Below are 25,931 nucleotides of genomic sequence, written 5' to 3' on the forward strand. Positions count from 1 at the left end.
TTTTAATAATCATGATCTTTTTATTTCGAAGCTCGTACACGTATACTGTGATAGGGTATCGACATGTTTCTATACATATATATGTATGTATATAATAACTTGCTCTCACAACAAAAGATAAGCAGTCATAAGATGTAAGATGGTCGAATACGTGAACTGAGTGCCTTTGTGTTTTGATAATTAGCAGTTAAAGCATACGGTTCAACAGATTTTTACTTTAAAGTACCGCACTCGGTAACTAAGAAAATTTTTATTGAACTTTCGTTGACACTTCCTGTTTAAAATTTTATTTTTCCAGTTCTAATTGGTATAATGAAAATTTTGTTACTTGATCAATGAGAATATAACAAGCTTCAATTTTTTCTTTTGTTTTAAATGAAATAATTTCCAATTAAATACTCGTATCAGTTATTCCAAGCATGTTGAAACAGAGATTTAAATAAAATTCTGTTATAACTATATGTGGTCGAAATAAACATGTACCAAAGATTTATAGGCTCTCCGAAAGCTGAAGATGAAGATAGCCATAGTTGGAGGTGGAGTGGTTGGCTTAACAACAGCTTTGCAGTTACAACGCGAGTTACGTAATGCTGAAATTGCAGTTTTTGCGTCCGATTTCAATTGTACGGTTAGCCATGTGGCCGCAGGAATATTCAGAGTTGGATCATCCTACTCTGGACCTACCGAACGAATCACGAAGTAATATAACGAAAATTTTTCTTAATATCAAATTATATTATCTTTTTTCAATGTACATAACAAAAGTGTATTCATTAAATGCTACAGAATTATTAAATATTTACATTTTATTTAAGAAATCGATTAACAAATTATAATCTTTCAGGGAATGGATTATAAACTCGTACGAATATTATGATAACATCCGGAAGTCGCATGAGGCCTCGCTTGCTGGAGTAACTAGCATTTCCGGTTATATGTTTGCCAATTCTTCCCCGGAAACCGTCAAAGTAAATTATAATATTTATAATTCTGTGGAATTGCATGAAACTACATGTACCAAAAACAATATGTTAATTTTTTCGGGAAAATAGAGCCAATGGTTGGAAAGCTTGGTACCAACATACAGAAAAGCCTCAGAAGAAGAATTTCAATTAGTCGGAGGTAGTTGGAAGTATGGATCGTTTTTCACGACCCTCCTTACTGACTGCAAACTATATCTACCATGGGCTCGTACAAAGTAATACATTTTTTTTTTTGTTAGTTATCATTAGATTTTAACATAAAAATTACATATTTTAACTGTTTCAGATTACAAGAAAGTGGAACTAAATTGATTACAAAGAAACTCGATTCTCTGACAGAACTTATTCCCGATTGGGATTTGATTATAAACTGTACAGGTTTTGGTGCAAGATCACTGTGTAATGATAGACGACTTGTTTCTATACGCGGCCAAGTCATTAAAGTACGATCATCGTATTAATTGGCTGTAACAAATAACTTGTGAGCTTAAAAAGATACAGAAATAACAACGTGTAACGTTTGACAATCTCCTTAGGTAAAGGCACCGTGGATGAAAACATTTTTTTACGGTGAACTGGACACCTACATTATACCAGGCTTTAACGGCGTGGTTACTCTTGGTGGTTCCAGAAGTTTTGATTCTGAGAACACGAAACTATGTTCTTACGAGTCAATGGCCATTCGTGAACGGTGCAATAAATTAATTCCAGCCCTTAAAAATGCTAATGTCTTACGCGAGGAAGTTGGTTTGAGACCGCATAGGGAGAACAACGTCAGAGTAGAAGCTGAGCACATTACAAATGGACTCTCCAAAGCGAACGTTAGTCAGAATTTTAAATTCTTTTAAGTTCTTATTAAATTCGTTATAAAATTGCATTGTCATTAATAAATTTTTATTATAGGTGGTACACAATTATGGACATGGTGGATATGGAGTATGCACTGCTCCTGGCACTGCTAAGTATGCTGTACAACTGGCAAAGGAAATGCACAAGTCTTCTGTGGCAAAATTGTAACCATAAACCAGGGTTTGACACGGTTTGCAACATTCTTGCGAGACATTTCAGTTTTGTATTATTATAAAATACTCCAGTGATCCAAATAAGTATGTTTCGTTCAATATAGAACTGATTGTTCATAGAATCGTAATAAAGATCATACATACTTGGGCAAGAAATCAGTGATTGTGAATATATGTGGTTTATTATTAACGAATTTACACAAGAAAATCGTTAATATGGTCTAATACTGCGTGGTATCATTGATGTTAATTCTCAGGTGTAATACATCTGTATTTCTCTGAAATATGACTGAAGGTAATTCCTTTCGTTATTAGTCAAATACATGGTATTTCACGGTGTCCTCTTGGTGTTCTCTCATAACATGCTGCTAAAAGAAAAAGCAGAACTATAAGAGGACTCTTGAAATGTTATTCGCCGTTTCTACACTTCCAACGTGGTCACAAGGTGTTATCTTTCCAAGTAGACACCAAGGTTCGCACGTATAATTCGCGTTTAGCGAAAACTGTAATCCATCTAGAAGATGTTTAACAAACTCCGAAACATCTTTCCAAACTATCGTGTGCAGCTGTGAGTCGGGTGTTTGTTAAACGTGTTTAAATCGTGAATCTCATAGCGGTAAAGACCACCGAATTTCCATCTACTTTCCGCTATTTCTTGCCAGGTTTTACGTTCTTTCTAGGTGGCGCGCCCCATCTGAGAGCGCTGCTGTCCACCGTCAACCGTGGTCTCTTATACTGACTACTTTTAATGTGTTCCTCGACTAACTTTGGCGTTACGCAAATCACGTGTTGCCCTTTCCAGTATTTCACCATATTCATGCTCTGCAGTGTTGATATGATATCTGTCTGTGAAATGCTCGTCATCTGGCTATAAAATATATCGATAAAAATTGCTTAGTTTTAACGTCTCCTATTGTATTCTGATATTTTATAACATTTTAATCAATTGTAAAGTATTACCTTAAATCTTTGATACTGAGAGTACCACGAAAATCTCTAAGGATTTCCAAGAGAATCCAGCTCCAATAACTTCTATATGATAACTTTCCCAAGTCGCTCAATGGTTTTTCAGGGCTGCCAACTGTCTGTTCTAATCTACTCAACTCATAGCTGAAAGCTATTAGGAGTTTTCCGTATCCTTGCCTTTGAAACGGTGGCAAAGTAAGAATGCAAGCGACATTGTTCCCATCAGGTGATTCTTTTTCCTAAAAATTAACTAAAGATAGTAAAGTGTGAAGTGAAAATGAAATACAATTGTAATAGTAAATAGACAAGTGTACCTTTGAAAAGTAACCAACTAAATGTGCCCCGTGTTTATCAACTTCGCAAAGAATGTAAAAAAGGAACGGTTCTACATCAAAATAAAGAGTCTTATGATCTAAAAATAACTTGGCGAGCAAGCACAGGTTTTGACAATAAATTTTATGCTCTCTGCCATCAACCTCCCAAATGCTCAATGTACCTTTCCGATATATTTCTTTTCCAACTGGTTGCCTGTGAGTACATTCACTCTAAAATAAATTGTAATTATGAATACAATAATCTCAAGGAAATACTACATGGTTTGTAAAGTATAAATTATCACTTACCATATGATACCTGTAAGTTTTTTCCAAACGCATATACTTCAAACAGTACTCACAAATCCACAACTTAGGCTGTTTACCATATTCTTCTGGATATGGACTGAAGTACCAAGTGTCTATCTCATACTTTCCTAGAAGTAAACTTTTGAAAATAATAAGACCCTTTTCACGTGTGAAGCTTAACCACAGAAAGAAAGTTGATTAATCCTTACCAATTTGAATTTTATCAATGTATTTGACTTTTGTTATAGCTTCATGTTCTTTCTCTAAAGCTGCTGTTGTGGGATCCATTTCTGCATATGTCTGTAATTTACAAGAATGTTAAAAATCCTAAAAATAGAATCACCACAAAAACGAAATTTTGCAAATCAATGCTGCACTATTCTTTCATTCGCAGTATAGTCCCCAAATGCCTTATTTATATTTTGAGCAATTTCTAAAGCATTATTTCCAAGTTTGAATTACACCAACAATGAAACTGTTTAAGAGGTTATATAAAAAGCAAAGGAATAACAACAACAAGAGTACAAACATTTATGAACACGGAAAAGCCAACATTTCATATTACACAACCATTAGGTTTTAAGTGGTCTATGTATTAACATAAAAAGATATTAACTTGTATTGTAGTTTGAGTGAAAAATCATATAAATTTAAATTTCAGATAAATCATGGAAATATTTTTATAATAAAGAATTAAATACCTTCTGAATATGATTAATTTCATCATGCCTCCTTTTCTGGTTTCTTGTAATTTTACGGTCCGAAGAATCTGCTAATAAATCAGTACTAGAATTCCTGTCTCCACTCTTCCAGCTTCTATCACTCATGTCAAATCTGCTGGACATGATTCTGTCTCTCGGCACCCATTCGTCCAACCTTCTGTTGTGTCCTTCATAATGTACATAATATTCGTAATGGCTTTCACTTTCGTTATAACGGGTTTGTATTATCTCTGCAGGATCTGAAAAACAATAAAAAAAAAATATCATTAATTTTATTTCCTTACTACAATAACACAATTATTCGTTGTTAAAAATTTTCATTGCAATTTAAGAACACCCACAAAATTAGTGCATGATAAAATGAATGGAAAATTATCATGAACAATTTGAAACAATTTAACACATAACCATTTCATTATTCTTTTTCGGTTATTCGTATGCTATAAAACACTGAACAGAAATTAAGTTTCACGTATTACACATTTCCGTGTCCTCGATTTTCCATGTGACATCCAACAAATCTTACGATTGAACAATGTGATAAAAAATAATAATAATAATGAACGTGTAAATATAGCTAAAGAATCTTCGTTAACAGTGGTTAATTTCTGAAGCGATACTGGGTCGAACGGCGAATGACATCACAATGTTTTGAAAACAAATCCAGTTTATCGGTGTAAAGCCGGTAATACAAACACAGGCACGAGTCGCGAAAATCCGGCTAAATAATTCATGATAACTCCGTACGATTCCGAGCATATTTGTAATTAAGACCATTAATACCACATGATAATAATATATTTACGCCAAGAATCGTCGGATCTGCGAACGAGGTAGTGTTCGCCTATATCAAGAGGCATTTCCTCGAGGCTGTCCGCGTCATCGCCCGATCCCTTCCCGCCATTCGTCAACGTGTTCTCACGCTTTTCTTGCTTCACCATCGTTTCCTTCGTTCCTCCAGTACAGTTTTCTTTATTTCTCTGCTCCGGCTCGGCCATTTTACCGACTAAAAATCACTAATCGGTAGGACGATATTCGCCACTGCGAAATGCCCGAAAATAGATGAACATTGCACTCGCTGATGCAACGCGACCGATACGGCCATGAAATTCTCCACGGCGTATATTATATTGTACACGCATATATACGTATAACGTATATACACATAAAAGTAACTAGATCGTGAAAGCACGCTTACCGGACGTGACGAGCTCCTTCCCTTTTTAGGCTACAAAATACTTTTACCAAATCCTTATTGGAACCGTTGATATGCGTATTTTCAAATTGGGTCATTTTGAAACATTACTTTAAATCGATATTGCGACTTTCTGTAGAAGCGTGCCCCATTAGTTTCTATGAGTCATTGGGTAAAAAACGAAGAAGACATTGCACGCGAAAATATTTGAAAGCGCGAATATTTAAAATGCGATATTGAATTTATTTTGCTGAAAAAGATTACTTTCATTATTATAACTAATGAAACGTGAATATTTTCCGAAATAACTGTTATATATATATATATTTATAGGTAAGATATTTAAGTTGTCGCATATAAAAAAGTTACAAATACGTAATTGATATATTCTTTCTATATTTATGGTTATATTTGTTTATGAACATTGTAGTTTCAATTTTCGTTGTAGATTCCTTATTTATAACAGTATTTTAACCACCTATCTTTCAAATCTCATTTGTGTTTACTTAAAAAGTTATTTCACATATTATATGCTTCCATCTACAGTGAATTTGCGGCGTTTCACGAATGTCGTCTTCTTTTCGAACCAAGCATGATTCGAATGAAATCACTGTGTAACTCTTTCGCTTTTTTGAACAGAAGTAGGTAAAACTTGAATTCTATGTGTCATCTCTTTAACGTATCGTTTCTTTGAGTCGTCTTAACATCTTACAGATATGGCAGTTTAGGAGGTGCGTTTCTTATAATCATGTAACCTTTAGCTAATTAGATCATCATATATCATGGAAAAACGAGATCATGACAAAGGTTCCTTATGTTTCAAACAATGCAGCAAATGATACACTGATCTATTTCGACGTTAATGTTATTAATGCTGTTGGACGACATTAAGTGTAATGACTATGTTACGACGAAACAGGTGAACTTAATTAATTATCATCATAACATGTACAACTACTGTTGTATATAGTTTCTATTTCTATTATAAATAATACTAATGATAGAATAGTTTTTTTTTTATTATTATGTGTGAACATAGTACTATTATATTCATATAACGTTAGTTTGAACAAGTCAAAATTCACATTTTTGTATATTTGAATAATTTTTGGTACTTTAATTTTGATAATTCTGATTTCATCTATGCAACCGTTATTGTTTTGTTATTATTGATAAATTTTATTGTGTAGATTGAAGAACAGAGCGGTCGTTGTTGGTCTTATTGTATTGGCTACTGTAGTTTATAACGAGTTTCTAGTCTATGATATACAAAAGTTTAAGTGGTCTATGCGAGAGTGTTCAGAATGCGTAAAAGTACTACTTGTTGCCGATCCCCAGATACTGGGTGATAAATCAGAAAATTATTTTGGTGCTTCTGTAGCACAATGGGATAGTGATAGGTATGCATAGTAATTAATTTGTTAATTAATAGGGCATTTCATGAGTCTTTGATGATTTTAATGATTACCTCATTAGGTATCAATAAACTCACTTAAAATATAGATTCATTTCCATGAAATGCCAGAAAGACACATGAAGTGACTTAATAAATTTGTTGATAAAAGCTTTAATTCTTTCAACAAAATTTAAAAATTCACCTCGGTTTTGTTCCACAGTATCTTATTTCCAGGTACTTGAAAAAAACATTTTCAAGAGCCTTGGATCATTCTCAGCCACATGTTGTTGCATTTCTGGGTGATCTCATGGATGAAGGTCATATTGCCAGTGCAGAAAAATTTAAAGAGTATAAGAAAAGATTAGATTCTATATTTGACACACCAGATCATATAATGGTAGAACTATAATTATTATGAATCTTTAATTAATGTTTTTATTATGCTATACTTAAGTATACTTTACTTTTTAGAAAATTTATCTGCCTGGTGATAATGATATTGGAGGAGAAGAAGATTCAGTATCATTTAATATTAATAACAGATTCAGTTTTGCATATACTCAGCCTGACACTTTAGTCTATAAGTCAGTGACATTTTTCAAGGTAAGGAAACGGAAAGAATTTTTATGAAATACTTTAACTTGCATTAGTAAACTTGAAGAACGTTTACCTTCCATCCTAGGTAAATAGATTAACTCATACGATGCCAGAAGCTCCGAAAGATGCCTTTCTTAATGATTATGCAGAAAGAAATACAACAAATGTAGTACTCAGCCATATGCCTTTACTATTCATGCCTGGTACTTTTGTGCAAAATGTATGTGAGATATTCATAAAATTACAGCCCCATTTATAATTTTTAGTAATAATTATTTTCTATTAATAGGTATTGAAAGAATTATCCCCTCAAGTTATTTTTACTGCGCACGAACATAAAGCAATGCATATCAGTTTAGACACAGCAACAGATCAATTGAGTGAAATTTGGATTTTACCTCCTTATGAAACACCTTTGTATCAATTACGAATGGATGTAGGGGACATTCATGAAGTGGAAATACCAACCTGTTCATACAGAATGGGCACACCTCATACAGGATATGGCTTAGCTTATATTGGTAAAGAAATAATGTATTTATATTAGCGTGTTGAACTTATTTCTATACATTTCCTAAATTAATAGTATCTCTTCATTTTCAGATACTCAAGAGAAAACGGTAGAATTCACTATTTTATGGTTACCAGGGAGATTTCCACAATTATGGATTTACATTTATGTTGGAGCGTTCATTTTAGTGTTCAGCATTTTTATTTGTATATCTATTTACTGTTTAAAAAATCATGCAGGTTATACTCGTATGTCTTCAATTTAATGCAATACGTACTTATAGCATATAATTCAAATCTTTAATATCAATGATAACTTGACATTAGAACTGAGGTACAAAGATCCGTCCAATAAGTGTGATTCTGCTACCATCTATGTCAAGTTTCAAAATGAGTATCGAGAAATTAATATCAAACGTGGCTAGGTTCTTAGAAAATGTTCCTAAATTACATATACAAACGTTAACGGTAATTTTTAATTTTCAAAGATTCATTTTATTCGTATGCGAATTTTAAATCTCATTAGGGATTAGTTCATAAAAAAAGAAACGATGCCAAACTTATTTATCATTAGTGTGTGCAAAATATATAGCATGAAACGTATAAAGATGAGATAGAATCCTTATAAGGTCATCTTTTTTATTTATCATGTTTTTTAAAGTGGTATGTGCAGTACTTATGAAATGAACAAGAAGAGGAAACGATTGTTTCCTTTCATAAAAAGTAAATTGAAAGAGATTATCACCATAAATTAATGTACAATAACAAATTGTTGAACAAGACTTCATTTTAGAAGAGATAATTTATATTTGCGTGTAAAACTGTATATATCTGTTTGTCTGAAATAAATATAAAACGTTGAAATTTGACTTAATTATTGTATTTCAGTTTCTTCCTCATAATCACTCTAGTCTCTATTTATTATTAAACTACCTGTAAATGTTGGAATTTAAAATGTTGGAAAAAAATCAAGTAAAAACATCATTTCTCTAGTAACAGCTATATTGGGTGAATTACACAGATAATCAATAGAGAAGAATTGCGCCAGAAATTTTGAAAGAGAACGTAGTTACTAACCGACCAATCGGCAACTATTACGTTTTGATGATCTTTATGTGACATAAAGTTACGGAGTATCTGGCTGGTGAAAACGTATTTGCATTGTTTGAGGTAAATTAACTAGTAAAGATCAATAAACTGCATCTAAAATTACAAAAATATTGTACAATTATATTACGCACAATGGGAAAACGAAAAGCGAGTGACAATGCAGGGAATCCAAATCAAGATTTGTGTGACTTTTTAATGGGTAAGTTGTCGTTACATATTTTATGTATCATCATTACAAATTTCATAATCATTGTAATTGGATAGTTTCCTAAGACGTATTGGATTTTAATATTATTTTCGTCATCACATTTATTTTATGTTACCATAATATATGATAGATATCTAAATTCGTTTTACTAGCATTTTCAATTTCTAATTCTTTTGTACTCCAATATCTTTTATTTTTGAAAGCTTTGATCTTTAAACATAATTCTAGAGTTGGCAAATTATGAACGAAATGTCAGCAAAAATATTTACAAGTATAATGCATACCGCAAAGCATCTAGTACTTTAAGTGCCTTACCTCAAAGAGTGGAGAGTGGTAAAGCAGCAAGAAAGCTGCCAGGAATTGGTGAAAAGATTGCAAAAAAAATAGATGAATTCCTTAATACAGGGAAGCTACGGAAACTAGAAGATGTATATACATTAATTCATTTATTCAGTAACAAAGTAGACAATAACGCATTGTCACATGAATTCCTAAGTTTCATATTTCTTTAGATTAATAAAGATGAAAGCAATGTTGCAATTAATTTGTTAACAAGAATATCTGGTATTGGGCCTGCGAAAGCAAAAGAATTAGTAGATTCTGGTATCAAAACCATAGATGATTTAAAGAAACATCAAGATAAACTGAATCATCATCAAAAAATTGGTCTGAAGTAAGATGAAAGTAAAAGAAACAAAAAAAAAGAGAATATGTATAAAATTATATTTATTATTTTTACGATTATTTATTTTTTCAGATACTTTAAAGACTTCGAGGAAAGAATTCCTAGAGAAGAGATACAGCAGAGTGAAAAAATTATGAAAGATGCTATCATGAAACTGGACAAGGGGTATATTCTAACAGTCTGTGGAAGTTACAGACGTGGTAAAGCTGAAAGTGGAGATATTGATGTTTTATTAACACATCCAACATATACTTCCAAAGATAAGGACTCAAAAAAAAAAGTTTCACTCTTGAAGAATGTTGTTGAATGTTTACAGAAGAAAAATTTTATTGTTGATACAATATCCCTTGGACCAACTAAATTTATGGTACGTTAAATATTTGTAAAGTAATTCCATTTGTAAACGAAATTAAAATTACTTTCCTCAAAATACATATAAAACAGTAGTAATTTTTCATAATATGAAAATTAATTATAATGTAATTGAATGTTGAAATCATTTTTTTATAGGGTGTCTGTCAAGTTCCAAATGATCACATGTTATGTAGAAGACTTGACATTAGGCTAGCACCATATGATCAGTATTATTGTGCTGTACTTTATTTCACTGGAAGTGATCTTTTCAATAAAAATATGAGAGCTCATGCTTTGGAAAAAAAATATACTTTAAACGAATATACATTGCGACGTCTTACTCCTGAAGGTAAGATAAATCAATATTAAAAGAACTGTTTAATATAAATGAAGGTGTACATTACTTTCTTAGCTTTCAAGATGTAATCCTAACAGTATCTTCAATGATCTACATCAAATATATAAAAACACTATTCGTTATCATTATGAACAGTTTTTTTGAGAAAATTGCTGTGTACATGCACATACGTTGCTTTTATTGTAGGAGTACCAGGAGAGGCAGAAGAAATAACATCCGAAGAAGACATCTTTCGAATTTTGGAGTTACCGTACAAAGAACCAAAAGATCGGGATATTTAAGTGAAACGATCTGTCCATGCTGAATTGATATTTCTATGAGTATGTTAATAATTTATCTATTATTTTCTTCATTAAGGAAATGTAGTACTATTTAATGAACAGTTATACAGTCATTAAACACAAATTGAAGATATTTATATTGTATTTATAAAAATAAAATATAACATTTTAAATAATTATTTCAGATAAAATCATTACTTGCTAATTTATTTTTGGTTAATTAATGTTAAGATCCGTCCTATACAATGGTTTCTTTTCTTTGCGCACTTTTCAACCTTTTGGTTAAAAACACTGGTCTTTGATTGTTACACAAATGTGAGTATGTAAAAGTAATAAAAATAGCGCTCATATTACGAGACGTAGGCAGTCATAAATGTGTAATACCATATTGATACATTGTATACTTCTCATACAGTTATGATGATATTTTTTCGATAAAGTAAGTAGCCAATTATTCCCCATAATGTTGTTGTCCATAAGTTAACAGCTAAAAGCATTGCGTGCGTGGGATGAGCAATATGCCATGCCCATGGGAACAAGTTTTTTGTTAATATATGACCCACATAAAGGAAAATGGGGTTTGTTCCTGTAATATAAATCATGTAGATTGATTTATAATCACATCCTTTTTTTAAATGGATATGCTTACCAGAATATATAAAAGGAGCTCCACTCCATAATTGGCGGTAATCAATAACAAAATATAGAATCGCATATAATAAGAAAGCTAAACTAGAACAAGTTAGAACAAACGATAATGTCATCATTTTTTTACTAACTGGAATGACTCCTTCTTGAGTTTGGAAGTTGCACAAAAGTCCAGCAACAATACCCTGAAATGTATTTAAGTATTCTAGTTTCATAAATGAATTCAAAACCGATATCTCAAAGTCTAATTTTTTAACATAGTGTTTACGCAAAAAGAACTAGATTTTATTTATTTCTTCATATTTTATCATTTGAAGTTAACGAAAAGTTGCTTACTGTAAAGGCTGCCCATAGTAACCATCTAATCACTCTGGAATTCCATTGATAATAAAGTAACAGAATTTTGCCAGCATGAACACCCAAGTAGACAATTAATATAGCTGATATGGTATTCATTAGTCCTGAAATTAAATTGTAATGATTAACATTCAGAAATATCTTTATATTTAAAATAGAATTTGAGAAGCGTACCTTCAGGATCATATGGTAAAATAGTACCATAGACAGAATCTTTCGTCTTATTATACATATGACTTCCAAATATCAATCTGTCTATATAGCCAGCCGCACCTGCAGTACAGTTTATGTAGTCCCCACGATGATCCAATGGTCCTCCGGGTCCCAAGTAACCTCTTCGACAGTTTGGTATAGGCAAAAGGAAAGTAATTAAAGTGTGAGCGGTCAAAATGCCTATCATAATCAGCCACTGCGGCCAACTGTCTAATATATCACGATACGATGCAAATTGACCAAACTGGAGTAAGGAATCCTAATAAGTTTTTTGTATATATATCTCGTATATATGTAAGAATTGTGCAAGACAAAAATAATCGTATATAAACCTGTGTATGAGGTTTCATGAAGATTGTTTCCAGTGTGGCACATACAAAGTATGATATAGCCAGTAACTGAAGGACACCAGGAAAACGAAGATCATTTAAGGATTTACTGTGTATGGAGTTTAACATTAATCCAAGAAGTATTAATATTAAGGATCGCTGAAGACAACGTAAAGTTATTTTTATACGTGAAGTCGTAACACGAAGTTCTGCACGCTTTGATATCGTTATAGTCAGACCCATGATCCATGCAAACCTACAAATTTATTGATGTGTTAAGTATAAGATATTAAATATAATATATAGCTAACAGTATCAAAATAATGGACAGCTGACATATTAATCGGTTTTTATGATTTAATAGTTTTTTTTATCATTGTTTGCAAGTAACTTACCAAGGAAGTACTAAGTCTGCTATTGTAAGTCCATACCAAGCGCTATGATTAAACCAGACGTATTGGCCCCCACCATTATTGACAAATATCATCAATAGTATAGCAATACTGCAAAAGTATGCTTAACATTATAATTGAATGGAAAACACATATAAGATTTGTACAAGAATTACCCTCTAAATGTATCCACTGAATATATTCTAGTTGTCCTAATCACTGGTTGTGTTACGCTTTCTGTATCTTGAAGCCTATCCAAATCCTGAAATACAGTTGAGTAAATAAACACATTATGATAATTAATTAAACTACTTACACTTATGTCATGTATATTATCAGGTGACAGTTTTCCTCTTATCAATCGTATAATAACATCTGACACTCCCCAGAGAATTGCAAATAAAATGTATATCATAAGTGCTGCAACAATTGCTGGAAAATTAATTAAATTGTAGATCAGCATTCATTAATCTGCACTCTGTTACAGTATTACAATATATAACTTACGAAGATAATTTTCTGATGGTTCACGTATGACATAAATATGAGAACATAAATTTGCTTCTGATATATTCCATCCATAACTACCATGTTCTTTGAAATTGTATGTTTCACTGAAACACGATATTATTAATAAATAACTTATATCACTAAATGTAAAATAATAAAAGTGTTTTCAAAAGTTGTTATAGTTATTCAAATGTAACATGTACAAAAACATTTTATATATTAAAGTGATATCTAATAAAATGATACTAACTGGCAATATTGATATTCAACTTCTTTTTTAGGTACATCGACTCCATAATATATATGCAATGGGTGTTTTGTATTTATTACCAAACTCCTGTTGGTTAATGGTTGTAATGTAGCTTGTAGTGTACCGATACCCTATAAATAATTTTGAATATATATACAACTGAAAGAATATAAATCTTCTGAGAAAATATGAATGCATACCCAATAAGCTTCATGTGCTACAGAATAAAAATTAACTACTTTATCATATAAATTTAGAATACTGAAGCAAGCTTGATCTATTCCAAGCGTCTGATTAGTATCAACACATGGGTTGAGTTTTTCACTTGTCATCTTGATGAATTTCAAGTATATAAAACTTATATCTACTACTTATATTTGTACATCAAATAATACTTTCATAAGTATCTGCTTCACTTGATCCATGAAGCATTAGATGAAAACATTTCTGAAACAGAATGCAAAATATATTGAGTTAGAAGAGGTATTCAACAATTTCCATACAGAAAAACTTTATACTTATTCTAAAAATATGCTATCAATTTCAATAATATAAAAATTAATATACTTAGTCCAGGCAACGAAGAAACAGACCAGGAACACCTAACTTTATAAACGACAGTGTACACATTAAATTCCTATCAAAAGATAGAAGCGTAATCGGTCCAAAACACTTTCTCCTTTTTTTTTTTATTGTCATCAACAAAACATTTCCATGGAACGGTCAAATAACGAAACGTTGTCTGTGGTCATTCGAGATGTCAATGTCATTCACCTGATTACCGGGTACAATGAAATTGTCAACGAGGCGAATCGATTGCGATACACTGAACTGCCGAAAACCAAGCGGGGAAACACAGATACGAATGACGCACTTTGTTTTAAACCCAAATAATAATTAATGAGCGGCGTCATCTAATTTATTCCGAGGCAACCGACATAATGTGCGTTGTTCGGTGAATGGCGTAATTGAATCGCAAAGGAAACAAAAAGATGACTCTTATCGAGTGTTACATTATTGTTTAATATATCGCATACAGGAAAAAGAGGAGTAACGGTATTCCCCCTACTTCGAATAGTATTGGTGAAAATACGGATTCAAATCCTTGTATATATTTACCAAACAGTTGGCACATGAATTTGTCAACGATCATTCTACGTATACAATGCTTTCGTCGAATGTTCACAGATACGTGTGATTTACGGGATGATTGAAATATTAACCTTAGTCTTGTTGTCCGCTTAATTTTGCGTGTCGGACCAATAATAATGTAAGGTGTTGCGCTTTTTGTAAACTTAGGATCTTGCATCGAGACGCAGAATCTGTGATGAGGAACGGTACGAATGAAAGCGTGAAAATGCTTTATGACGTCACAGAGATATATTTAGCGATGCACACCGCAGGAGACTTGTTCATTTGATTTGTTATAATTTTTAACATATTTCTAGTTTATTTTAATGTAATAACAGAATATTGTAAAGAGTTGAAATAAAACCGAGTGCTCTTTGAAATGTACATATCTGAACAACGAATCTACTACGTGTATCAGTCGAATTACTGTCAACTATTCGGTTTCTTCTTTCTCTAGTATACAGTACATAATGCGTAAACAATTGAATTTATTATTGACAATCGTTTAAATGAAATAAAAGAAATAAATTTCAAAAATACCCGTATCTTCTTCGTTAATTTGCTGACACACGTTAATCACGTGCTCCTCTGTCATATCGACGAAGTATCGAATTATTCGATTTTTGAAACTGAATTATCCTTCGTCAATAAATTTTTTTAATTATTGTTTCCGAAATTTCAGCATAAATCTTTCAAATTACGGATTTTAGAGTGTTAATGAGCAACTTGAGCAATAAATACTGATAATTTTAATCCACAAGTCGTTGATGTTAACTGCAATATTGTATTACAAAAAATAGTTAAAAATTTTTTAAATTATATAAATTTAATAAAAAATTAACACAGAGAAAAAAGTGATGCTGACTTACCTGAATGTTCAAAATGACCCTTGCTGGATTCCTTTTTGTGACAATTGACAGTTGCTAGGTCAAAATACTTATCTATGTATATATGAACATAACTGACGCCACTTTATGGCAATGTAGCTCGTATTATGTTCAACGACTAAAATTAGTAAATAACTGTTACATGTAGCAATTCTAATACTCAATCTTAATATCAAAGCTCCACATTTCTGCTTTTTTAAAAAGTTGTAATTTGAATAGATATAAAAAGAAACCATTTCGTTTTACTATGTTTAAATAATATAACATAGTTGTTCAGTTTTCATATTTATTGTCCTTTGCTAAACTTTACGTATATGCATGTATACACATTATTGCAATAAATCTTTTATGAAATTTTTAAATAAAAAAAAATCGAATACCGATTCTGTTTCGTTGTCGATCAGTGTTCACCTGTCGATTGAACATTGTAATTTTTGGCTCGATCATTGGGTAAAGAAGTTTCCCATCGTCGGCGATCGCTGGACATCGCTGTCTGATAAACATCGAATGCCACGACAATGACTGATAAGACCACGACGAGTTCTATATCCAATTGAAACTGCACGTGTGGTCACAGACCTAAATCAGCCACCATTTGATACAGAAGAAATGTTCGTACTTTTACTTTGTGTGCTCTCATTTACGCGGAATACGATTGTATACCTTTCTAACACATTGTTCAACAAATCTGATCGGCGACTTCAACATTCACGCACCATTAACGAAAATAAGCCCTCTGAGGGCACCATGGACGGACAGGTAATCTCTATTAATTATTTTATCTTCATTCCGGACTTCGTTTTTTCTTGTTTTGGGTGAAATTTCTCTTTAGGGAACCTAGAACGAATGGAATGTTCTAAGCAGATTCCCCTTTCAAAAGTTCGGTAAAGAAACGTCTCGAAGGGCTTTTTCTTGATTATTCATAGACTCGTTTAACTTGGCCGTTATTTTGAGAGAAACAAGTGTAAACGAAATATTGCATTCGTTTTGAAGTAAATTTCCTAGCGAAATGAGTTGCAACGATTTGATTTTCGATTGTTCGATTGCAAAGATCTTCCACTTTCTTGGGATTTTCGGATTTAAGGTGAATTCCATAATGAAAACGCTAAGATGTTGTTATCTTCTGTCAATTTTTGATGACAAATTCAAAGATTTTTGAGTGGTATGAGATACTAATCAATTTAGCTTCCCTAGCGTATGCAATATTGAAAGCGTGGCACGAGATAAAGCGACAATAAGTGTAAATCTTAAAAATCTCTGTAAAAAGGTGTCATCAGGTCACGTGCAAGAGTGATTCATGGGAATTTCATGATTCAGTAGCAAAATTACTATTATCGGTTTTATAATCTCACGCATAGATCGATGATTCATACACCATATAATCACAGATAGAGCATTGTTTGTTGTCCATTGTTGCTGATAATTAATAATTGTCTGAAGAACAAGTGCGTTTTGGATTGTTGTCAAGATTTACTGAAAGTAAAAAAATCCTTTTCGCCATTTTATCTTCAATGTATTTTCCATTCATCCGTTGTTTCATCAATTTTTACGTCTATTTTCGTATTCTTTATTTATTTTTACACTTTTTTCTTGCGTAATTCGTTATCGGATTCGCAAGATATTGTGTGTTTCGAAATGAAACGGAAGTCTTAACGTATCGGGCCAAACGGAAAAAATATAATATTTCTTGAACGAAATTATTTATGCAAATACCCATTTTCAGAGAAGCATTGACAAGTTTTTTAATATCTACAGGTAATTGTACTATTCACTGATTGTTGTATTAGACTGTTAAAGTAAAATAGAAAAATTTCGAGTTTTCAATATTATTTCTAACCTTTAAACGATCTTCTAAGATTCATGGCTTCCAAGAAACGATTTCTGTGTATTTAGTAAGCTGAGGTTTTCCTCGGGGGACTGAATTTGTTTACTTTTACTGCAACTTCCAATGATTCATGCGTCATCGTTTCCCTGACTGGAATAAATCCCTATTATTGCTTGACACGGATCAGTATATTATCATTGAAGACACCAATCGAAATCAAAAAGATGATGCGCTTATTTCGCCTCCGGTTGTTCATTACTTATCTTAATCGTTATTTAAGACGTTGAACAGGAACAAGAATTTGGCACAATGATAAAATCGTGCTCTCACGAATAATCTATAAATCTGTGTAAACTGTCATTTGTTTTCATATGACATCTGTAACTTTCATAAATTGTTAGTACGTAATTAACTTCTAACTATTCTCATGTATTATTTTCAATTTTAATCTCATAATTTTTAGAACAAAAGAAGAAAGTTATCTTTCTAATATTCTATCGTCGCGTGGCCGCCATCTTGTCGGCGCATCGCGTATGTAGTTTCACGCGGGAAGGGAGCACAAACAAAATATCTTTTATCTTTGCAACGTTCTCGTTTCTAGAAAAGAAACACTATAGACATAATATTTCAATGTATATAATTTTCTTTCAAAACAGAGAGGCAAGCCTCATGAACGTCTTTCTTGCCCTCGTGATCTAATTTTTCCGACGTCGCGTCTGGAAACTTCGATTATCTCTCCATCAGCTGTCTCGTCTATTAACGTTCGGTCTTTTTACAATCTCTACAAGAAAGATCGGGCTTTCCTTCGCGATATCGTTCGAGTTGCGGTCGACAAGCTATGGAAGGAAAAAACAGGGGAAAAAACAGGATACAAGGTGTAATGATACAAATAGAAGCTAGCGCGATAAGGGAGCAACCTTGAGAGATATCGAAACAATAAATATGTATCTATGTCACTGGAATATGCGGGAAAACAGGAAAAAGTACAAACAACATTAATAAATTGTCGATCAAACCATTCGAATTTCCATTGTTTAACGTTTCGAAGAAGAAACAATGGCAAAAACGCAAGGGAAATGTAAGGGAATATTTGTTTAATTTTATTGATCTCAGTAACAATCGCTTATTGAAGGTTTATCTGATGATAGGGTCTTATCTTGTTGATTATACTTTCGCGATAAACCGGCACGCTCTCTAGATAAATGGCGATCTCCGATTGATTCCTCGAAGATTTACTTTTCCGGAAATGACGCTCTCAGTAGGTGCATCAATGATCAATATACCTTGACAGATTACACCTGGAGTTTTTTCTCATGTCCCTTTTATACTATCCGATAAGGCAAACTGTGTCTTCGATTTGGAATCAGAGTGAATCATAGATGAAAATAATAGCTTGACAGCTAATTCAGAATTTCACCTTCGAATTTCTTAGGTTTCTAAACTTCAACAGAACTGTACTATTTTAACAGGTTATCAAGCTATAAAAGTAGTTCTATAAGGATAGAAATCAGCCTAAAACTACGCGATCCTACAAGAACAGTTTCGAACACATATTTTTTTAATACAGACCCAAGACAATAAGAAATTGCAGAAGCTAGATGAGATTGACACCATCCCGACATTTTCGGAGAACAACCAGTCCTACGATGCTGACTACGTAGTGTAAGAGTAACTCTTTATGTGGTCTTAATATAAAAATTGAGTTCTATCATCGAGGAACGAAACTGCGATCGTTTAAATGAACGTTCGAACGGAATTAACGGAATTTCATTTGCGACGCAGGAAGCCGACGGTCTATGTAAAGTCGGTGGTAGGAAAAGACGACATGAACTACAACATGAACCACAAGAAGCGGGGGAGATGCGTGATTTTCAACAATGACAAATTCGAGATGCAAGGCTACGAACGCGAAGGGTCCGAGATGGACGTCATCGCGATCACAAGAGTTTTCCGCGATATATTGGGTTTCGAAGTGATCCCGCATAGGAATTTCACTTCCAGTATGATCCACCAAGCGATTAAAAAGCGTAAATATTTTCATTATTATTCTTCAATAGTTTCCTTTACGATTTTTATCGAAACTCTACACTTATCCAACCTATTTTCTCGTTAACGATGTATTGAACCATTGTATTTCATTTAGATTGCAAAGATCTTTCACTTTCGCTTCTAAAGTATAAAGAAGTAAATATTTATAACTATGTTGCGGTGATGATCAAGCTTGCCTTCTTGGTTCGGTAATCAGAATTTTATTGCTGACACGCGCAAACGTTTTCGGTTTACAGTAAGCGAGGACGATTACGAAGAAGAAGACTGCCTTTGCGTCTTCATATTAACACACGGATCCCACGGCGACTCATTGCACGCGCACGATTGCACCTACCCCCTGAAAAGCATCTGGGAGAAGTTCACCGGGGACAACTGCCATGCACTGGTCGGGAAACCGAAGCTTTTCTTTATTCAAGTAAGTGGGAAGTTGCTGTTACTGTCTATTTCAAGGAAATGCATCTATTGTGAGCTGCCGGATTTACAAGTGACATATATATATATATATATACAGTCCTTGTTCCGGTCATTTGCTATAAAGAAGGAACGCCATACGTTTCTTTAGATTTTATTTTTATAATCTTATTGCTCATTTTATTTATTTCTGTTTTTGTTTATTTCATTTTGTTTCGCGTATTGCACGTTACTACTCTATGTCACTAGCGATTGTTTCATAAACATTTTTCTTTGTATTTTCAATGCTCGAATTCTTTGCGGACGGATGATGCATATATGTTCCAGTGTGCAGAGGTAAAAATTTCGTCATATCCAAATACTGTAAGTGCCACGAGTTTAGCGAAAGAAAATATTTTTTGGAATTTTCAGTAACTAAGGTGTAACTTTAAGTGGGATTCAATTTGAAAATGTTAACGTATTAAATGAAAACAGAGTTAATAAGAAAACCGAGAGTCATCAGTTTCAGAGCATGCGATATTACAAAATTTTCAATAGAACGTGGTCGTTTTTCGCAGGCATGCAGGGGTACGAAGTACGACAGCGGTATCGGGGTTTTCAGTAGCGGCAATTCGCAGACGGACTCGGTCGCCACCACCGCTTCCTACAAAATTCCCACACACGCGGACATCTTGCTCGCTCACAGCACCGTTGAAGGTGAACCATTTGTTAACCTTTCATGAATGTCGTATATTTCCCGGTTTTTCTCAATTCTTTCAAATTCTTTCTCCGTTGCACGTGTTACCATAATTCATCGACATTTCGGACCATTTGATATCTTTTGATATTTTAGAATATCGATAATACTGATATTTTAGGAAGTAGAGAAAATGACAATTAAGTAATAAAAAAGATTCGTAGAATTATTTCAAAATTTTCTTCTCCGAATTTGGGATACGATTGTTATTGTACAGGAGCTGAGTTTGATATTTACGCATTTTTGATGTCTTTTCCTGTACGAAATGACTGCACTGAAACCTCTTTTCATGATACTTACAGTACTTTTTTCTCCGCAAGATTTCTATTCGTGGCGCAACGAGACAGAAGGCTCCTTCTACATCCAAGAATTGTGCGACGTGATCGAGGAGTATTGGGAGACGTACGATTTGGCCAAAATGTTGACGATAACCGCACGCATAGTCGCTAACGAGCATTATTCCATTCACATAGACCCGAAGAAAAACCAGAAAAAACAGATGCCATCCATAACGTCAACCTTGACGCGAGACGTTTGGTTTACTAAGAAAAATTCGTAAAACGCGATGGACAGTAAGTACGTTCAATGAATCAACACTAGAACATAGTAATTTTTTAGACATAGGCAAAGAAATACGTTACCAAAGTTCGTGTATCTTTTTATACAAAATGACTTATGTATTATCCCACCGAAATACGGGAGACACAGAATATCTAGAGTCTGCTTCCTCTTTCGATGATACATTTAAGAATTTGAATGAACGAATGAATTAAGTAGGTAATCATTAGTCGTTTAGTTATTCTAATTCAGTATAATAATTTATACTTGTCGAACATTATTATACGACGCGTGAAATGTATCAAGTAATTGCTTGAAATGACCTAATGAAGAATTTCAAGTTTTCCATTGAACAAGTTAACCCTTTGACCTATGATATCTTTCTCTACTATGATCGACACAACTGCTTTACTGTTAGCTTTATAGCTAGACATACTCTATAGCTATGTTTGCCCTACATTATAACAATCGACAACAAAAGAGTAATGTTTAATTTGAACTCAAACGGATTTATTAATATTCGTGCTCGTAGAATTCCATTTGAAATCTTCCCGACGAGTTTGACACGTTAGTATAAGGCAAAGGGTTGACAGAACGATAAGATTCATTTTGGAAATCGCTCGCGTAAACGATCCTCCGTGTCGATCTTTCCTCATATGGGTCATCCCGCTGTGATAGATGTTTCAATGTCCGTTAATAACTTAATTTTCTCTGCCTCGGCCCACGAAGCCTTTAACTGGATAATTCACGCGTGTCGTTTTCAATGTTCGACTTATTAGTTAAGTTAATCGAAATCCGAGCAGTGGCTGAGATTCGTTCCGATTTGCGATACGAATGTCAGCCTAGGCTGGAAGCACAATTTTTTGTCTGCTAGGTGTGCCAAAGAGTAATAGATCGAGTTAAAAGTTTTGTGATGTAAAAAAGAATTAAAACGAAAATTTGTTCAAATTAAAAATGACTGGATTTTAAAGAATCACAAATTTTTTAAATGTTTCAAATTGAGGATTAAAACAGAAATATTTTGAACGTAAATAACATTGCTAGTTTAAAAATAATATAATGGATCGGTAGTGGGTATATTTCATGTATAAGATAAAACTTGTGCAAAAAGAAACGTCGTCATCTTCAATAGATTCTAGCATTAAAGATAATAGTTCTAAGTAATTTACTTAACGTGGAGTCAAACAAAAATTGTACTTAATATTGATAGTCTAACGGCTACTTAGTCTTTCATTTAGTATTTGTAGGGTAAACACGAATTACGCTGGTGCACAAAGTAATGGGACGTCGCGAAAATCAATCGAACATTGTACGACGAACAGATCGTTTGACTATGAAACAATATTCTAATAAGGCGGATCGTTATTATAACATGTATACAATTCGATCAAGTTCGTCCCATCACTTTGCTCACTGGCAAAGTATTACATATATTTATACGCGATTTCATTATACCCTCGTTGTTTTTATTTTTGTTACGACGATCCGTTGCGCTCCGCATATCATTTATTATTCGCATCATGCTGCGCCCAATATCATGACCGCAGACTCAGACGACTGAGTCGTTAAGCGAATATCTCAAGGATCGTATAAAATTTAAATAAAGATCCTAAGAAAAGGTGAACGAACTTATCTTTTCACTCAATAATATATTCACGATGCACAGGGTGCTCTCTGAGGGATGCAACGAGTCAAATGATTCGAAGAAAACTGCGAGAACCAGTCGAACCAGAATAATCTCTGAATTATTCCGAAATCTGGAGTTTCAAAGCAAAGAACATTTCTCGTTCGCGACAACGGCGACCAAAGCAGAGGCAAAATATCGAATGTTCAAGATTCCTTTTTCAAGCATAATTCTCACTAATTCGATTGAACTAAGTAATTCAAGTATTATCTTTTCCATCTTTTTCCAGTTTGTTCCACAACTTAGCATCTACAGCAACCTTCCTCTACATCAAAATTCACAGACCACTCCGTGCATCCGATAAATATATTCAACATTCCGCCGAATGAAATGGAAAAATACAAACCCAGACTACAAAGTTCCATATTTTCCATCTTTTATCATTTCATCCTACGACCTAACGTCTATAACAACTTTCCCTAGTTACAATATAGTATCTACAGCAATCTCTCCCCCTATCAAAATTCACGGACCACCCCGTATCCGTCAAATGCATTCAATCCTCCACCGAATCGAATGCAACAAACGGATCCAGGTTGCAAAGAATATCCTCGAGGAGCGGTCTTGGACACAGAAAACAAGACTGCAAGCTGGAAGTTCCCGGTCCCGGAATTATTTAACGCGACCGAATAATTTTCTCTTCTCTTCCTGACCGCGAGTCCTTTCGTTCAATCTCACCGCCACTTCATCTTGATCTACAATTTCATCCCCCTCCAGCTACCGGCGCGATCGGCCTTCGTGCTCGGTCGGCTCGTTCCCTTTTCGTTTTTCCGTTCTATCATTTGATCCCGCTGCAACATTTTCCTCTGCGGATCTCTCGAGCACTCGTTCCCGCTCGATCTCCCATCTGTATTTAATTGGCTCTCCGCTCGGGACCGCTGTCTGCGCCTCGAAATGAAAAACGCTCGTTAACTTTAAACAAGCGATACCGGCGTGCCACCAATTACCGGCTGGTTTTCAGAGCGAGAGTGCGTTGAAGGGAGAGAGAAGGAGAGCGGGGGAGAGAGAGAGAAAGGAAAAAAAGAAGGTATCCCCTTTCGCCGTGAAAAAAATCGAGGTCGAACCGGGCTCGACGCGAATCCCACCGGATCATCGGTTAAGGGGACACTCCTGCGTGGTACCGCCGAAAAATCAAATTTGTCTGCGATCGCGTTCAATGGAGATCGACGGAAGAGCGTTGTTAACATCAGAAGAGTAACGTGATATCGGATAAGACAGTACGACAATATGTGGTTTACTTATTTCCAATTTTCTATACAAATTAGAACAATAGGTTTCTTGAGATTAGAAGCGTCTTCTAGTATCTGTACGAATACACAAATTTAATTTAATATCTTTCGCAATATCGCCATTATAATTTATACAAATTATTTATAAAAATTCTGAAGTGAGTTAATTCGACCTACCCGGTAGTTTCGGTGTTCACGGTAGTTTAATAAGTGCTGTAACAGTCTCTAAGGGATGAATGATTAATGAAATTACAATTTCAATGCTCAACGTGAATTATGTTGACGTTACGTAGATAAGTCTTGATGAAATGGATGAATTCATTCTCATTGAAGTAACCGTAGTCAGGAATGATGTTTCGCTGGTGTAATATTTTGTGTTGCGGTATTTCGTTCGTTTATTTAGCAAGGTTCGCCAGGTTCGCGAATATCACGGTTTATTCGTGTATTTACCACTGGCCAGCACGTTGGTCGATTCGTTAATGAATAGATTACATGAAACGACCTCGTAGGTATACAAATACTCGTTAAGCTTTGACGGGTGTGTTTGATCTGTTTAGCAGACCGGATATCTTCAAGTCCCGTCTCCGGCAAGGTTATAATCATAATAGCTGGCCGACCTTCATTGTCGATCAGATTCAAATTGTCCGTCGCGTGGGCGATGAAAATTGGTTTGCCGCAGACGTATCGTAATTGACGCGATTTCAGCGGCGTTTGACGTCTCGCGCTTGCCTTAATTTTGACGAGCGGTAATTTCGTCGGGAGTGGAGCGTTTCTCGAGCGCCGATCTAGGTTTCGGAGGATTCTTGCATACGAAGCGTCAGGGAAGAAAGATTCTTAGTTGGTCTAATTAAAAATACTTAAAAATATTAAAACAGTTATTCTCACGAGCTTGGTTGCTAAGAAAACATCAAAGTTAGAGGGTTGAACTAGTGACTTATAAACCAAATAAAAATATTGCTATAGAATCATGATTATTTCAAAGTACACTAAAGAAACTTAAATATCCTAATATCAATCATTGATCATCAATATCAACGGATCATGCGAATAATTCTTTCAAAAACCTACTGAAGGAACTAATATTAAAAACAAAGTCCTTACAAGCTTAATCGCTAAGAACACCATCGAAACCAGAGGATTTAATTATCGCCTTATATACCATGAAAGAGAAATTCAACTACAGAATCACAGCTACAATTATTTCGAAGTTCACTCAAGAACATTTAGCATCTTAGTGTTTATCGTCAGCTGCAAGATTAAACCTACAATTGTCTAAAAATCTACGAAAGAAAATGAATTGCATCGTCTTCAAGAGACACCCCCTATTTCGCGTTCTATTTCCAGGCAGCACAAACCTATCGTGCAGTTGCCAGAACAATATTTCCCGCGTGGCAACGCGAAGCAGGCTTCCCTCGCGTCTGGACAGCCGCGAACTGGAACGGCGTTAGATACCGCGATGCTCTAGAAAATCCAGCCTATTCCCCGAGTCCGGCCGTTCCACCCCCGCGGAATCGAGACGCAAGAAAATTGAATGTCCCAGAGGAGCGTCCGCGGCAACGGCTCCATTAAACCGAGCAGCGGCGGTCCCGCGATCGACAAACGTGTCCGCGCACTTTATGTGTTCCGAGACTGAGACCATCGCCGCGTGAGCGACTAATAAAGCGTGTCACAATATATCAACGCGTCCGATCTACAATGCATTAATCATCCTC

General features: G+C 34.2%; 6 protein-coding genes across 21 annotated transcripts; 4 read left to right on the plus strand and 2 right to left on the minus strand.

Annotated features, from left to right (window-relative positions):
• The first annotated feature begins 98 nt into the window (after window positions 1-98).
• Window positions 99-2,161, plus strand: Daao1 (D-amino acid oxidase 1). 2 transcript variants are annotated; one of them, XM_031971482.2, is made up of 7 exons: window positions 99-234; window positions 497-699; window positions 845-968; window positions 1,053-1,198; window positions 1,270-1,426; window positions 1,520-1,804; window positions 1,887-2,161. In XM_031971482.2, the coding sequence occupies exons 2-7, from the start codon at window positions 515-517 to the stop codon at window positions 1,998-2,000; spliced, it is 1,011 nt and encodes a 336-aa protein (XP_031827342.2). In that variant the 5' UTR covers window positions 99-234; window positions 497-514; the 3' UTR covers window positions 2,001-2,161. The 2 variants fall into 2 exon arrangements, with proteins under 2 accessions (XP_031827342.2, XP_031827333.2); XM_031971473.2 differs by having other exon boundaries at window positions 106-234; window positions 489-699.
• mof (males absent on the first) lies at window positions 1,861-5,464 on the minus strand. 4 transcript variants are annotated; one of them, XM_031971427.2, is made up of 7 exons: window positions 5,122-5,464; window positions 4,296-4,555; window positions 3,804-3,894; window positions 3,595-3,722; window positions 3,286-3,516; window positions 2,966-3,210; window positions 1,861-2,873 (listed from the first exon to the last, which is right to left on the minus strand). In XM_031971427.2, the coding sequence occupies exons 1-7, from the start codon at window positions 5,312-5,314 to the stop codon at window positions 2,654-2,656; spliced, it is 1,368 nt and encodes a 455-aa protein (XP_031827287.1). In that variant the 5' UTR covers window positions 5,315-5,464; the 3' UTR covers window positions 1,861-2,653. The 4 variants fall into 4 exon arrangements, with proteins under 4 accessions (XP_031827287.1, XP_076224051.1, XP_031827299.1 ...); XM_076367936.1 differs by having other exon boundaries at window positions 5,013-5,134; XM_031971439.2 differs by lacking the exon at window positions 5,122-5,464 and adding an exon at window positions 4,796-4,963.
• Window positions 5,465-5,825: 361 nt separating this feature from the next.
• On the plus strand, window positions 5,826-8,888 carry Mppe (Metallophosphoesterase). Of its 5 annotated transcripts, none has more exons than XM_076367938.1 (9): window positions 5,826-5,844; window positions 6,058-6,152; window positions 6,226-6,430; window positions 6,702-6,911; window positions 7,142-7,304; window positions 7,379-7,510; window positions 7,590-7,724; window positions 7,794-8,025; window positions 8,108-8,888. In XM_076367938.1, the coding sequence occupies exons 3-9, from the start codon at window positions 6,408-6,410 to the stop codon at window positions 8,278-8,280; spliced, it is 1,068 nt and encodes a 355-aa protein (XP_076224053.1). In that variant the 5' UTR covers window positions 5,826-5,844; window positions 6,058-6,152; window positions 6,226-6,407; the 3' UTR covers window positions 8,281-8,888. The 5 variants fall into 5 exon arrangements, with proteins under 5 accessions (XP_076224053.1, XP_031827182.1, XP_031827192.1 ...); XM_031971322.2 differs by lacking the exon at window positions 5,826-5,844 and having other exon boundaries at window positions 5,937-6,152; window positions 6,226-6,242; window positions 6,344-6,430; XM_031971332.2 differs by lacking the exons at window positions 5,826-5,844; window positions 6,226-6,430 and having other exon boundaries at window positions 5,938-6,152.
• Window positions 8,889-9,083: 195 nt separating this feature from the next.
• On the plus strand, window positions 9,084-11,368 carry LOC116424394 (DNA polymerase beta). The gene is made up of 7 exons (XM_076367674.1): window positions 9,084-9,323; window positions 9,561-9,760; window positions 9,845-10,005; window positions 10,090-10,384; window positions 10,528-10,720; window positions 10,916-11,049; window positions 11,196-11,368. The coding sequence occupies exons 1-6, from the start codon at window positions 9,257-9,259 to the stop codon at window positions 11,008-11,010; spliced, it is 1,011 nt and encodes a 336-aa protein (XP_076223789.1). The 5' UTR covers window positions 9,084-9,256; the 3' UTR covers window positions 11,011-11,049; window positions 11,196-11,368.
• On the minus strand, window positions 11,135-15,493 carry LOC116424377 (heparan-alpha-glucosaminide N-acetyltransferase). 8 transcript variants are annotated; one of them, XM_076367670.1, is made up of 12 exons: window positions 14,933-15,266; window positions 14,277-14,483; window positions 13,910-14,156; window positions 13,710-13,840; window positions 13,457-13,563; window positions 13,126-13,381; window positions 12,953-13,060; window positions 12,561-12,813; window positions 12,190-12,487; window positions 11,995-12,119; window positions 11,660-11,843; window positions 11,135-11,596 (listed from the first exon to the last, which is right to left on the minus strand). In XM_076367670.1, the coding sequence occupies exons 3-12, from the start codon at window positions 14,039-14,041 to the stop codon at window positions 11,418-11,420; spliced, it is 1,773 nt and encodes a 590-aa protein (XP_076223785.1). In that variant the 5' UTR covers window positions 14,042-14,156; window positions 14,277-14,483; window positions 14,933-15,266; the 3' UTR covers window positions 11,135-11,417. The 8 variants fall into 8 exon arrangements, with proteins under 8 accessions (XP_076223785.1, XP_076223784.1, XP_031826583.1 ...); XM_076367669.1 differs by having other exon boundaries at window positions 14,829-15,266; XM_031970723.2 differs by lacking the exon at window positions 14,277-14,483 and having other exon boundaries at window positions 12,190-12,472; window positions 13,126-13,211; window positions 13,266-13,381; window positions 14,933-15,262.
• Window positions 15,494-16,265: 772 nt separating this feature from the next.
• LOC116424466 (caspase-1) lies at window positions 16,266-23,679 on the plus strand. The gene is made up of 7 exons (XM_031970900.2): window positions 16,266-16,486; window positions 19,120-19,214; window positions 19,335-19,579; window positions 19,838-20,016; window positions 20,340-20,375; window positions 20,570-20,708; window positions 21,051-23,679. Exons 1-7 carry the CDS (start codon window positions 16,337-16,339, stop codon window positions 21,305-21,307), a joined length of 1,101 nt encoding a protein of 366 aa, XP_031826760.1. The 5' UTR covers window positions 16,266-16,336; the 3' UTR covers window positions 21,308-23,679.
• Window positions 23,680-25,931: the final 2,252 nt, after the last annotated feature.

The sequence above is a fragment of the Nomia melanderi genome, chromosome 5 (genome assembly GCF_051020985.1).
Source record: "Nomia melanderi isolate GNS246 chromosome 5, iyNomMela1, whole genome shotgun sequence".
Classification (NCBI taxonomy): domain Eukaryota; kingdom Metazoa; phylum Arthropoda; class Insecta; order Hymenoptera; family Halictidae; genus Nomia; species Nomia melanderi.